The 14,524-nt window shown below is 38.1% G+C and overlaps 1 protein-coding gene across 2 annotated transcripts in view; it reads right to left on the bottom strand.

Annotated features, from left to right (window-relative positions):
• Positions 1 to 14,524, bottom strand: part of acss2 (acyl-CoA synthetase short chain family member 2) — a 30,265-nt gene extending 15,741 nt beyond the window's left edge. For both annotated transcript variants that reach the window (XM_042491277.2, XM_042491278.2), the window contains exons 1-5: positions 13,708 to 14,524; positions 11,314 to 11,509; positions 1,165 to 1,256; positions 932 to 1,035; positions 728 to 800 (exon numbers count right to left, since the gene is read on the bottom strand). In XM_042491277.2, the coding sequence (XP_042347211.1) occupies positions 728 to 800; positions 932 to 1,035; positions 1,165 to 1,256; positions 11,314 to 11,509; positions 13,708 to 13,834 (592 nt within the window). In that variant the 5' untranslated portion in view covers positions 13,835 to 14,524. The remainder of the gene's footprint in view (positions 1 to 727; positions 801 to 931; positions 1,036 to 1,164; positions 1,257 to 11,313; positions 11,510 to 13,707) is intronic.

The raw sequence follows: 14,524 nt of genomic DNA, 5'->3' as shown, positions 1-14,524 counted from the left end.
TGAATGAGAAATGTGTGTGGGTGTGTGTGTTTGTGCACTCCAACCACAGGCCATTAACCCTGCAGATTAACAGATTTATATGGCCAGACTCTAATCCAGCTAATAAGCCTTTGATTAGTGGTCACAGCTGAGCGCATCGCCTCAGTCTGCGGCTCCTGCAGACTTGTTTCAGCTTCACTAGCTGAAGCTGGAGTGAGACTTCAGTGACGGACACGAGTTCTGCCGCTCAGGCTCTTCCAGCTCTGCCAAAGGTGTCTCAAAAAATCCCTACCATTATCTGTTAATGAAGTTTTAAAATTTCAGAGCTGCAGAATGAACAGCTGTCAGGTTAGAAATAACCGAGTGATATAACAGCCCAAATAGATCGCCTTTATTAACTTGTGCATCCACCACACATTGTTTCTGTCAGCGCTTGCTTTTATTGAAGCAAGTTATTTCCTTTTTTAATATGCTTTGTTTTCTGAACCTGCTTTATGTATTTTAAGTGCTGCATCACTGTCAACTGTAATTGTAATACATGTTGTATGTGATGTATTTTGGATTTAGGTGAGTCATGTAGTTTGCGTGGCCAGTGTGTGTTTCCTGTACTGTTTCATTGTTCGATTTGTCTGTATGTGTGATGAATGTTAAAAAGTCTAATAAAAATATTAGGGGGGGATACCTGGACTCCAATAAGGCCTTTAAAAATATTCTTTTACAAAACTGCGATGCAGATGTTGAAACCCACCTGCTGTGATGAGCAGCGAACACTGTGAGTCCATGATCCTCTCACACAGAGACTCAGCAGAGAAACCTGCAAACTGGACACAGCAGCACACACAGTATTAACAACCATCTAATCGATCCATCTTTTTTATCTTCAACTAACCAAAATTCTCCACGTGTACACTGCAATGCACTCGTCCTCTACTAAGCCATGCATGTAACTCACCACTATGCAGTGGACGGCTCCGATGCGGACGCAGGCCAACATGGCTACCACCAGCTCCACCACCATGGGCATGTAGATGGACACTCGGTCGCCCTTCTTCACTCCTGCAGACACAAAGACAGAAGAATAAAACAGTGAAGCGGGAATTAAACAGACAAATCACTGGTTTTCTGGAACACTGGCTGAATCTTCGCTGACACAGTTTAGGTGTAGATCAGGCGGCGTTAACGTACCCTGAGACTTCAGGACGTTGGCGAACTGGCAGACCCTCTGCAGCAGCTCTCTGTAGGTCACCGTCAGCTCATCCCCAGGCTCATTGCCCTCCCTAAAACAAACAGTAAAACATACAGAACAACATGTGAGCAAAAAAACAGGGTATTTTTATTAGGGATGCACAATAATTATCAGCCCGATAATGGGGCTTATGACGTCATACCGATTATTCTAATAATACATTTTTTTGCCGATAAATAGAACCAATAATAACAAGCATAAATTGCTTTGATTTGGTCCGTGTTGCCATGGTTTCACTCCGCCAGTACACACTGCATTATGCTGCGTGTCAAACTGCTGCTGCTACATCAGTCCACAACATGTCAGCAGTCAGCAGCAGGGTTTAACCCATTGTTTCTTTTTCTTTTTTGAACTCTTTTCACACCATTGACAAGATTTCCCATCATTCAGTGTTTTCACTGTAGTGTAGGGGCACTCTTATGGATGTTGTGCAATAAAACAACACTTCCATGTGCAAAAACAAATGAACCAGATGATCTAAGGTCCCAGGATGACGGAGGAGTTGTCCAACGGTGTCTACGCTTGTGTCCCCGTCTGTCCGCTCCGCTGTCATTGTCCCGCGGTGTCCGCTCCTCTCTCATTGTCCAGCGGTGTCCGCTCCTCTCTCATCCTCATCTTATGTTGTGACTTATCTTTTTTTTTTTAAAAAAAAAATTGAAACTCCTGCCATTTTATTTACCATATTGAGATTTCAATGATATTTCCACAAACAGTGCAGCCATAGTTTGTGGCAAGTTAAAATATTGAGGTCCAGGTGTTAACATCTTCCTGAGTCGATCATCACTACTTTAGTTCTGTGTTTACATGATGTAAATTGTGTATAATCAATACTATACTAATAATACAACTACTATTCCAGCTCAGAAAAAGGGTTAATCTGACTTTAGATTTGACGTTAGAGTCAGAAAAAAAACAAAAATTCAAATCTAAACTTTTCTTCAGTCATCTTTTAAATCAGAAGAACTTCAGTCCAGTTGTGAAACATCTCAACTTTCCCCTTTTTCACAACCAAGTATCATCCCCGGCGTTTTAGGACCTGCACGCTTGCCAAAGCATTGTTTTAAGGTCACGTTCTGCCTCATACACAAACACACAGGAAACTCAATTTGTAGGAGTAAAGACTTTTGCATTAATATCATTGTCTGTAGAGCAGACAGAGCGATGAACGAGCTGTGACAGCTCTGCCTCTCCACATTATTAAATCACAGCCGTGTCCGAGAAGCTCGTCTCTGAGCATCACAGTCTACAAAATGAAAAACATGACTGACAAATGAGAGAGCTGTGCCCCACTTCTGCACTCCAAAATATTAAAACCATCCATGCTATCCAAACTTTATCCAATATTTTAGATTTTTACAGCTGAGAGTTGCTCCTCTATTTCTCTTGTGCAGTGCAATGCAGGACAAGAATTTTAATCCAATAAAAACTCATGATTATTTTCTCAATTTTGCCATATTTTCTGTTTGAATGTTTAGAAGTGCACTATGGGCCCGGGACACTGCTCAAGAAAGTGAATGTGAAAGTGCACCTGAGGGAGAAAACAGTGCATTCACACGGGAGACAGATGGCCGACAACAAGTCAGAGACGGATTCAATAAGGGAGAAAGAGAAAGCGAGTGCATTAAGAGAGAGCGCTTAGAGGGAGGGAAAGGAGTGCAAGTAATAAAGAGCAAGAGGAAAGAAACAAGAGCTTAAAATGCGCCACAAGGGTCAAAAGTTGGAGCAAAAAGTTGTAAAATAAACATCAAGCTATACTAGATATATGCTGCAAAACTCGAGCAACAGCACAATATATTCAGAATGAAGGGACAAACAAATAGCTTTGAGCAGCATTCTTTAAATACAAGCTGTAACACGTCTCTGATATCGTTCTTTGAGGAGTTTTATTGTGTTTTCAGTTTTTTACAGTTAGGGCCTGATTTAATTTCAGACACACTCATATCGTTACGTGCACAAAATGCACTTTTCAATATCAAGCTTGTAAAAATACTATACATTAATATGATTTTCTACTTTCATTTTATTCTATTTATTTTTTATTTCTATTTTTTAACCAACATCAGTCTAAATGATAAATATCAAATATTTATTTATGTTCAGAATTTTAGGTTTTTGTCATGATACCGCTACGTTAAAAAAAAAAAACACAAAAAATGAATTATTTTCAAAATACTATATGCAAAGTAGATTTTTTTATTATCACAGTCTGGGATATGTCAATGATTTAGCATGTATTTTCTCTATATGTCAAATATGTTAAAAATCTCGTCATTAGGTGGAGAATAGTAAAAATGACAAATTATAATACAGTGCATGTTTCATGCTTTGATGGCTGTGGGATCAAAAATGTCAGTTTGAATGGGTTTCAATGGAGCATTTTTTGCACTTAACAGTCTGAATGTAACAATGTAGTTTCCACAGTGTATTTAAGACTTATTGTAGCAGCTGAGGTGGAAATTCAAAGATTAAACAAAAATACACAATCTTGCTAAAAATGTATGCAATATGCATGAACACAGACAAAATAATTAAAAAAATGCTGAATGAAAAACACGTAAAATGTGCCAACCAGTCCCTAAGGGTTAAACTAAGAGGCACATTTCTACACATGCAGATCATTAAGCATTTAAAGAAAACGTACATAAAGAAGAGGGAAACTATTTAAAAAAGCTACAGATTATAAAACAATCCCAGAAGAAGCAATGAAGAGGGAAACCTGCTCAATTGTGCAATTTGACATCAGAACAACAGAACTTTTGTCTTTTAATGAGTCGTGTCACATCGAGAACAATATGTGAATGTTTTTCTGCACCGTCTGTCCTTTATTGCCAAACAGGTTCTGATTGATAGCTGCTGCATTACAGGAACACCCACACCCACACCCACACCCACACACACACACACACACACACGTATAAAGTGGCCTCGCACTCCACTGTATGAAAAAAATGATTGGTAAAATGATCCAGAAACGCTCTGCTGCCTCGGTGGAGTTTCTCAACAGTGCACACTGTATCTGCGAGAGTATGTTTTCTAGTATGTGTAAAAAATGCATGTGTGCATTTGCTGGTTGGTGGGAGGTGTGCTGCATAGCTGAAAGGTCTCTGTAACCCGCCTGGCACCAACAGCTGAGTTCACAGAATAACTGACACTATTACAAAGCTCTGACCTTGATAATTATTTCCAACGTGATATCTGATAGCTGCCCTGTCTGTGTGTTCACAATTAGGACCATATATAAAAATATATGTGCTCTGAAATGCCCTGTGTGGAGAACATACATGAATTAGCAACAAAGTAGAAAAAGCATACTGCAGTATTTTAACACCATGTCGTATTGCTTTTACACATTTCTGCTCACATATTTAAACCCTAGCTTATCTCTACAATAACCACATATTTACTGTGGGTTTTTTTGTTGTTTTTTTTTAGTTTTTTTGTAATCCAATGTTGCTTTGAATAACTGGCCCAAAAGTACAATGGAATAGTTAATCCTGGATAACAAAATATGGGATTTCCAAATCCAGAATATCTGATTGGGGTAAGAATAATTTAAACATTGGGCTCCTTCTTGTCCTTATTACTCATTCTGTGCTGCAAACTAAGGTCACACACAGACCATGAAATCATCTGGATCAAACTGTACTAACACACTGACCTACTGTACCCGTTATCAAACAAGACGACACGCCAACCAAGTCTGCAAATTATCAGCTCTGATAACAAACAAGGTCATTATTTCCAGACTAAACGTACTGTGCCTTTAAGTCCTACTTTGAAATTAAAGGGACAGTTCATCCCAACATCAAAAATACTTTTTCCTCTGACTTGTGGTGCTATTTATCCATCTGGATTTTTTTGGTGTGGGCTGCAGATTGTTGGAGATATCAGCCGTACAGAAGTCCACCGTCTCTCCAAAATAATCAAACTAGGTGGCACTCCTGTGCAGTGCTCTAAGTGCCAAAAAAAAACATTTAAAAACTCAACAGCAACGTAACTTTGCATAAATCATGACCCGGTTACTCAAGATAATCCACAGATCTTGTTGGGAGCAGTTTCATGAGGAACTATTTTCTTTCTACTGAACTAACATCCACCGACCAAATCACCGTGCAGAAGGAAGCGTGCATCTACTCATGGACAAACACTCACGCACACAAAAGTGCAAGATGTAAACACCGAGTTATAGACGCACGTTTTCTTTTTGTTGCGATACATTTGGCGGGTGTAGTTTAGGATAAATAAAATATTTCCTACATGAAACTGCTCACAACAAGAGCTGTGAATTATCTTGAGTAATTAGGTCATGATTTCTGGAAAGAGTCATTACTGTTGAGTTGTTTTTTTATTTATTTTTTGGCGCTAAGCCCGATATCTCTACAGCTGATATCTTTAACAATCTGTACTGACAGCAAAACTCTCTAGACTGATAAATAGCACTACAAGTAAAAGGGGGAAAATATGTATTTTTTAAATTTTAAAATTAACTGTTTCTTTAACATAAATTATTACACTATAGAATTATCAGCTTAAAAAATGTCATATTCATCAAAGATTATATGATATCACAGTGGACCTAAACACAATTCTGAAACTTCTAAAACGTTATATTTTAATACTACTTGGCCTTAAAAAGGTTTGTTATTATCATGATATCATATCAGGATATTTTAAGATGCTTTGCACTTTTAAAAAATGTATCAATCAAGAGAGATTCAAGAAATAAAAATTCGAATTTTAGCTTCTATAATGACACGTTTTTTGCTTTACTTTGTCATATGTGACAGTGAACTGCATATCTTTGGGCATTTTGAAATGATACTTGATAAATGAACGCTGCTGCTTTATTTTAGGTTCTAAATCTTACACATGTTGCTGCAACATGTTTTGCATGCTGGAAACAAACACCTCACTGAAGGTCATCAGACGCGTTTCTCTGCCCGGCTGTCCTATCTGGAAATATTGCAAGTGGTAATAGCATGTGCACACACATACAGACTACACACACCTATAAATACACAACAGTAAAACACATTTTCAACACTGTGGGCTCAGATATCAGGTAGCAGTGAGGACAAACACATTTTGCATGAGGACATTCCTTCAAAATAACAAAGAGCAGCATGTGAGACAATCAAAGTGAAGGAAACCAGATGAATCTGTAAGAATCAAAGTTTCCCCTCAGCTACAAGTGTTTTTTAGTGCAAGAAAAGGAACATGGAGTGAAAAACAAACAACAACAAATGAGAAAGTTCCCTGCATGCTTTTTTATTTTGTCTCAGAGGATCAAGTAACTCACTCTCCTTCTGTAACTGTCGGTGGTATCACTGTCACTTGGAGTGTTTCAGTTGCGACTGAACATCCTTGAGGCGTCAGTGAAACAGAGCCTGCACTGTGTTTGAGCCAAAGTGGCTCTGTTCAGCATTTTAGTCAAAGAAATTAAACCAAAAGACTTTTTTTCCCTATTTCCTGTCTTTTTCTGTCTTTATGCTGAGCCATGTAAGCTGAGCACTGAATGTCTCTTATTTATTTATTTATTTTTGTATATTTTGGCTGGTTACCTGGTGAGATTTGACTCTTTGTGAAAAACACGTCCAACTGGTAAATTAAATGCAATCAGATTAGATTGTTATCATCATTCAGTTATAGCAACTGTAATAAAAAATAAACACCAGATGTCCTGCAAATTTAGGCAATTGAGATGTAAGCATTTAAGATTTTTTTAATCCCACTTAGAATTAATTTTTAGACTAATTATCTAATAAACAAAATTGAAGGATCATTTTATTTAGAGCAAATGTTTAGTGTGACATAAAACATGAAATGTCTTTGGTTTAGTGAAAAAGTTAGATTAATGACATCAAATGTTGGGAAAAAAACTTTTTTGAGTGAAACAAATGGAAGAAAATGAATATATTATATTATATAAGAATATTTTAGGTTTATGAACCGAAGAGGGAAATATCTGGCACTTCAAATTTTTTTGGCAATTTTGTGTTTTTCACTTTGCATGTTAGATTCAACTGCTTGGATTCCCAGCATGGCCAGTTTAAGAAGAGTAAATAAAATAAATAAATAAATATTTTGAGCTTCTACAGTGCAGCATCAGAAACAAAATGATTCATAAAAACCTTCTTACCATGTCTGAAAAATGTATGACTTTTGAAAAATCAATTTGTCATTTTAATACCAATTAGGGCCTTATTTTTAGAATAATGAATTCAATGCCCTTTAAGGCTTTTTAAGGAACCCTAATTTTTTTTTCATATGCACAAAGCTGTCACTACATTAACACTAAATGAGACAGATAAACTGTGAAGCAGCAAATAATATCTAAACTGTCAAACTAGGCCGCGCTGATCATATGTGAGTTCAGAAACATATTTTAGTGTACTGTTTACCTGTATATGTGAAAGTTTGTGACCCGGCCTTTACTCTGGATACAGTTATCACCGCCCATCAGCCTGACCACCACTTTTTAAATGCTGAATCTAAGATTTCAACTCGTGAAAAATGGGAGAAAAAATAAAGTGTTGCATTTATATTTCTGTAAAGTGTAATAAATAAAAAAACAATAAGGAATATATGTTTTTGACTGAAGCACTAATTAATAAAAACAAAAGTAATTTTTCAAGCAAAAATGCCAATATTTGCAGGCTAGAGCTGGGTAAATGTGCATATTCCCTACTTTTCTCTGTCAAATATAATAATGTATCAAATGTTTCGGAAGTTAAATGGTCATTTGGACAATCAGAAGCTATTTGAAGACGTTAACTTGGGCTCCAGGAACTACTAATGGGGTATTTTTCACATTTTTCTAACATTTTATAGACTTGATCGAGGTTGAAAGCCTTACTTTGGACAAGAGCTGAAAAGTTTCAGCATTTAACTGATTTTTTGATGGACAGAAAATTTATTAGCAAGAAGTTGAATAGTAGGTAACAATTACAAATATTTTTCCAGAGCACAAATGCCTGAAATGCATTAGCTTTAACTTGTAAAGATTTGCTGGTTTATTTTCATGATAATAAATTGAATATCTTTGGTGTTGTTGGTTAAAGGCAATTTAAAGACATTTCTTTGGTCTCGGGGAAACTCTGGTGAACATTTTACACCCCTATCTTATTTCAAAGAGAAAATAATTTATCAAAAGTAAAAAATAACTGTTAGCTGCGACCCACAAACACTGAACTCAACTTTTCAGAGATTTTTCTGCAGAGTAAAGTTAGTGAGGAGAAGCACTTTCGCTGCTACTTTCAATCACACATTCCTTTTCTTTACCCATCCTTCCTCTCCCTGAATAACGCTGCTTTAAAAAGCCCCGTGTGGTCCAACCACATTCCTCTGTGTGGCTTCACCGCTCACATCAGGACACATCAGAGGCCGCGGGCAAGTGACACAAAGAGAGAGAAGAGAGCGGAAAGAGTCAAAGAGAAAAGACGCGATGCTGCAGACAGAGAAGAGCGGCCTTTCAGGATAAACAGGAACAAGTGCAGCCGAGAGAGAGCGAGAGAGAGAGATGGAGCAGCGATATGAAAGAAAATGAGCAGGTGTATAAAAGACGAAAAATAACAGGAGTGTGATGATGCAGATGTGTGGACAGAGAATAAAAAAACTCCTCATATTACTGACTTTCCCCTGCAGTGATGACCACTGATGACCTGTGCTCGTTATGCCTCTGCGATGCCGGCCGTACACTTCACAACTTTCCGATGTCGGAATAAACTCTTGACAGTTTTAGCTCAGGTGACTCTCTCCCTGAATCTGAACTGTTTGGTGCGAGGTGGTCTTTATAACTGCGCTGTCAGTCTGAGCTTCCTTAAATCAGTCTTATTCTCGTTTTTGTGTATAAACTAAATCAAACGTGTAATATTATTGTTCGGTTTTGGTCTTGGTTCATCCTCTACTTCAATTTGTGACGTAAATATTGTGAATACAATGAACATTATTTGCCAACATGGAACAAATGCTGAACGATGGCATGTTTCAACTGCAAAACTGTGCAATATGCAATACTGACCTGAGATTCTTCAATTTGTCTTTGTTCATTTTGCTGAATAAACCCAAAGCAAAACTTGTTTTGAGTCATTTCTTTGCCATTTGTGGTTTGTTTTTTAAGAGGGAAAAATAAAAAGATTAAAATTGTAAATTCCCTACATTCCCTAGCAACAGAAAACGCTGTTGACAGTAAACATGGAGGAGACTCCGAGGAGGTGAAAGAACACGAACAAGTCACGGTTCTCTACTGTGGAAAAGGACGAGAAACATGGGGATTGTGCAAGAGTCTGTGTTTCATTTGTCAGCTAACAAACAGAGGCTGGTCATGAGTTGAGATGACAAAATCCAAAATGTTAAGTTTGTACAAAAACACAGTTTATATTTATGGATTATTCTGATCCGAATTGACAAAAAACACTGCTGACAGAAGATGCCTTCTATCTTGTGTTTATGGAGATATGCATTTTTGCAGACACATAAGGAATTGTTAAAGAAGTACAGTGTGTATATTTTGATATTTTTAAATCCAAATGAATCTAGTTTCAGTTCTGCAAATAGAGACCCAGTCCATGCAAAATCTTATAGTGTGTGACATAAAACTCACATTATCTTTAGACTTTATTCGTTTTTAAGTCTTTTAAAAGCCTTTTAAAAGTCCTCTATTGTCAACGGGTAAAACCTGCTTCATGTTGCCCTTCACTATAATAAAAATGCTAACATCAATTAATGTGGACAAAAAATGCTCACTGGTTTTACAGTTAAACTGCATAAACTCCTGGTGTATCAGTTGTAAAAAATCAAATATTCTGAGATGCAGTGAGGGTTAAGTCTGAGAAATCATGACTCTTTTTTCTTACTTAATGTGAAGGATGTTGTGACCCTGATTTTGAACAGTATAAAGAAGCATTTACTCAATATTTCCATTTACATTTAGTAGAAAATGAAGATGAGGAGAGCATGTACGAGAGACAAAGCTGGAGGAAAGAAAAGAAAGAGGAATGAGGGGAAGTATGTGAGCGAAAAAGACAAAGGAGGGAGGATGAGTGCAGCTCCATTCATTCGATCTGATGGTTTTCAATCCGGTTATTGTGTTCACGGAGGCGACCCCCTCGCAAAGAGCATGCATGCGCACGCGCACGCGCACGCACACGCACACGCACACACACGCGCGCGCACACACACACACACACACACACACGCCTGAGACAGAGAGGAGGCTTTAAATACATCAGTGACCCCCTTTAAACACACTTTCTCTTGTACTGAGGAATGCAGGCACAAACCCAACACACACACACAGAAAACACATTAACATTAGAGCTGCAACAATGATGTAGTTAGTGTGAAAACTGATCAGCAACTATTTGATTATTAATTTGTTTGTCATTTTACAACCAAATATTTAAAAAATATATTCAATGAAAGCTTCTCAAGCAAGATTTCTGCAGGTTTTTTTATCCTACAATGAAAGAAAATTGAATATCCAGAATATTTAAACGATACCCTGAGCTCTAGGTCACTGTGATGGACATTTTTTGAATGTTTTATAGACAAAATAATCTATAAAATAAAAATGAGTTACACAACTATCTAATATCATCACAGTTCTTCATTCATAATTAACAGCAAAACAGTTTTAACAGCCATTAAATCTTATTCTTAGCGTCAACTTTTTTTTCTTTTTCTATGATTAATTGCTTAAATTGCCAAAAAAAAATCTATAAAAGTCAACAAGTCTGCAAATGAAAATGGCAGTTTCCGAGAACCCAAAGTGACATCTTGAAATTGATTTTATCGTCCAACCTGAACTTCTAGATCCAAGGATATTTCAGAAAACAAAAACAAAGAAAAGCAGCAAATCTTTACATACATGAAAATGCAATGTGCATTTTTGGTTAATAATGGATTCAAACAGAGATTCACTTTATTTTTGTTGATGCAATTTCTTTCCATTGACTAATTGTGTTTAAATATTTTAACAGACAGACCTTGAGACTGAAAAACTGCCAGCGGTGAGGTGATTGTGCAGGACTCTGCATAAAGTAAACACACACACACACACACACACACACACACACACACACACTAACCAGTAGAAGGCAATTTTGTCGCCGAGCTTCCTCTCGTGGACGTTGCGGTCGAGGACGTTGTAGCAGATGTTGGTGGACGCTCCTTCCATACACTTGATGAATATTTCTCCTTTGGTCACATCGAAGTTGTAGTCGAGAAACTGACCCGTGTGTTTGGTCTTCCAGAAGAAATCTTTTGCAATGTCGCCCCAGAACTCTGCAGGACGAGAAGACAAAAAATCATGAATGTGTGAATAAATCACAGTGTGAGGCTGCAGCGGCTGATCTCAGATACAGTCTGAAGTCTCACGTGTTCATGCATGAGGCGCAGGTATGACTGTTTGTTGATGAAACATTTCAAAATTAACAGGAAGAGGAATTATCTGATGCTGCATATCACAGCGTGCATGTCTGCAAGATGAATTTAAAAGATTGGGCCACACTTCCTCTTAAAGATTAAACTTCTCATTATTTTTGCAGTAAAAAAATGAGAAGTTAAAGTTTAAAATGTCCAAAAATGAGACCAAATGTCCAACGTGTTACCTTCTAATTTCAAAAGATGTGATCAATAAATATTAAAAAATTGTAAATTTTCTGTCAACCGAGCATGAACACTACGGCTGCAACTGAAGTCATCACCATTATCATACTGATTATTTTCTCTATTAATGATTTGGTCCAAAACGTGCAAGAAATTACCGAAGCATTTTTCATCACTTTCCCTGAGTCTTATCTGACCGCACAAGCAAATTTATTCAATTAAAACTGAGAAAAACTGCAAATCTTCACATTTAAAGCTGAACCAGATAACGTGTCTCCACAATTCTGCCTCAAAAATACCATAAAGATTAAATGAATGTTAAAATAGTTGGCAAAAAGTTCCCTGTAAGCCCTTTTTGATGTGCATTTCCTGTAAATCCACATCATTGTTTCATCATGACAAAACTTTTTTGGATGTACACAATGAGGGTAACTAAGAAATAAGAAACTCCAGCTCTGAGTCGAACAGATCAGCTGACAAATTCCACCTGCAGGAGAAACTTGTTTGATCGTCTCTGAAGCAAACAGCCTCCACGCTTCACAAGGAAATGACACAAGCAGCTGTTTGATTAACAATAGCTGCACATATAAAGAATCTCACCCCTCCTGCCCGGTAAGTTTGGTAGACACACGTCCCTCCCAAAAGGCCACTCCACTTCCTTCTTACCATAAATCCCCAAATAACCTTCGAACAGGCCGTCTGCAGGTAACAGTGAGTCACACTTTATAACATCAACTACTGTACGAGAGAAACTTTTATCGACTAACCATGCTGGTAGCTTGCAGGGCTGCAACTAATCGTTATTATCATTGTTGATTAATGAGCTGATGGTTGGCCTGAATTGTAGTTTGGTTGATAAAATGTCAGAAGAGTCAGTGAGAATTGTCTCATGTAATTTTCCAGAGCCAAAAGTGAAGTCTTCAAATCAGACATTTTGTAGTATTAACTGTAACTAAATTATTTTCAGCCCAAAAATAGGCATGAGATGTAAAGGCTTTACATTGTCTGAGTCTTTTACAGATAAATTAAAACTTGCTCTGAGAGAAGAGAAATAAATTCAGGAACAATGTTTGTTAAGAAATTAACCGAGTCATCATTGAAGTTATACAAATATAATTACAGCCGAGGACTTTGCACACACCCTCCAACAATAATCTGACACTGCAGACGTGAGACATGGATCTGACTTTCTGGCATAAATAACCTTTGACACTGCTGACTAAACATGAGTTGAAGGTTTTCTGTTGCATCTGCTTCAGTGTTTAATGCAGCGCTGTGGTTTTGGATTTGCATTGTTTCTTTATAAATCAAATTGATCAACTTTAAGACCAAATTAAAACCAGATGCTGCCTTTAAACTGCATGTGGTAGGTGCACTCTTCAGTGAAATCATCTATACTTGATTGATTTAGAACAAAAGTGTCAAACATATGGCCCTGGGGCCAGAACTGGCCCACCAAAGAGTCAAAGACTGGACCCTAGATGACAGTTTCAAAGGGTTGAAAAAAATTCAAATCGAAGTAGATAGTAGCATAAAACGTAAATACTCAAGTAAATTACAAGTACCTAGAACTGCACTCATAGATAGATAGATAAATAAATATACTTTATTGATCTCAAAACTGAGAAATTGGGCTGTAGCAGCGCCATACAGTAAGATCAAAGAGAATAAAGAGCAAACAATATTAATAGAATATAAAAGGAATACGCTTAAAAAACTAAAAACTAAGAGACTATACATATATACATATATACATATATACAAGTGTAAAGTGCGGAGTGACTGCAGTTGCAGAGGTACAGTATGCACAGTACTTCAGTAAATGTGCTCAGTTACTTTGCAGGATTGGATGTATAACCATAACTTGGACTTACCTTCAGGATTCTCTATAGATTTCAGGTAGAGCTCTTTATATTTCTCAAAGCTGGGGACGTGAGCCTCCTTCCTCAGGTCCTCAGACCCGTGGAAGACGTCCTCCTTCGGCGCTTTGTCGGGAATCATCGCTGCACCGTTTGTGTCTTTTCCAACTTCGCAGGTCAGAGTCGTTGAGGCAGAGCACCTAAAGTAACGGTCTGACGTTACCTCCGTTAGATACGGATCGATAGATCGACTGCACGCCCAGATGGTGTCACCGATTAATCGATATCGGCGCTTTGGGAAAGGAGAGGAGGCTGCACGGCTCCGTCCTTCAGCTGCAGGAGCACGATGGAGCAATGCAGCTGCAGGGCTAGCTCGGTGCTAGCTGGCAGCCAAGTTCATTCAGACTTCCTTGTTTTGTTTTCGGGATGCTTTGTTGTTGTTGCGCGTGCAAAACCCGCGTTTGGACCCAGCGCGTGCAGCTGCGGTTGTAAAGTGAAGTCCGGGTGCAGCTCCGGGTGGATGAGTCCGCTCCTGCTGCTCCAGAGTCCCGCACACACGGACACTGGTCTGTCCCGCTAAGCTAACAGGCTAAGCTAGCTCCCTCCAGCAGAAAGAGGGAAACGAGTGTGCGCGCGGAGCCGAGGCCCTTCTGTTTTAGGCTGCAAAGATTTAAAATATTTCTAATAATTAAATTAAAAGCTTTCTTTCAGTCAGCGGAGCGTGTTTCATGCCGTCCGGGAGGCTGGAGGTGAAATGTTTTTGTCCCCGCGGTGACGCCCGCCTCCTGCTTCTCTTCTTCTTCTCCTTCTTCTTCTTCTTCTCTCCTTTTCT

The sequence above is a fragment of the Plectropomus leopardus genome, chromosome 9 (assembly GCF_026936395.1).
Source record: "Plectropomus leopardus strain MGB_pleo_1.0 chromosome 9, ASM2693639v1, whole genome shotgun sequence".
NCBI classification, from domain to species: Eukaryota; Metazoa; Chordata; class Actinopteri; order Perciformes; family Serranidae; genus Plectropomus; species Plectropomus leopardus.
The sequence above is the reverse complement of the archived record's forward strand: the minus strand, read 5'-3'. Positions and strand labels throughout refer to the sequence as shown.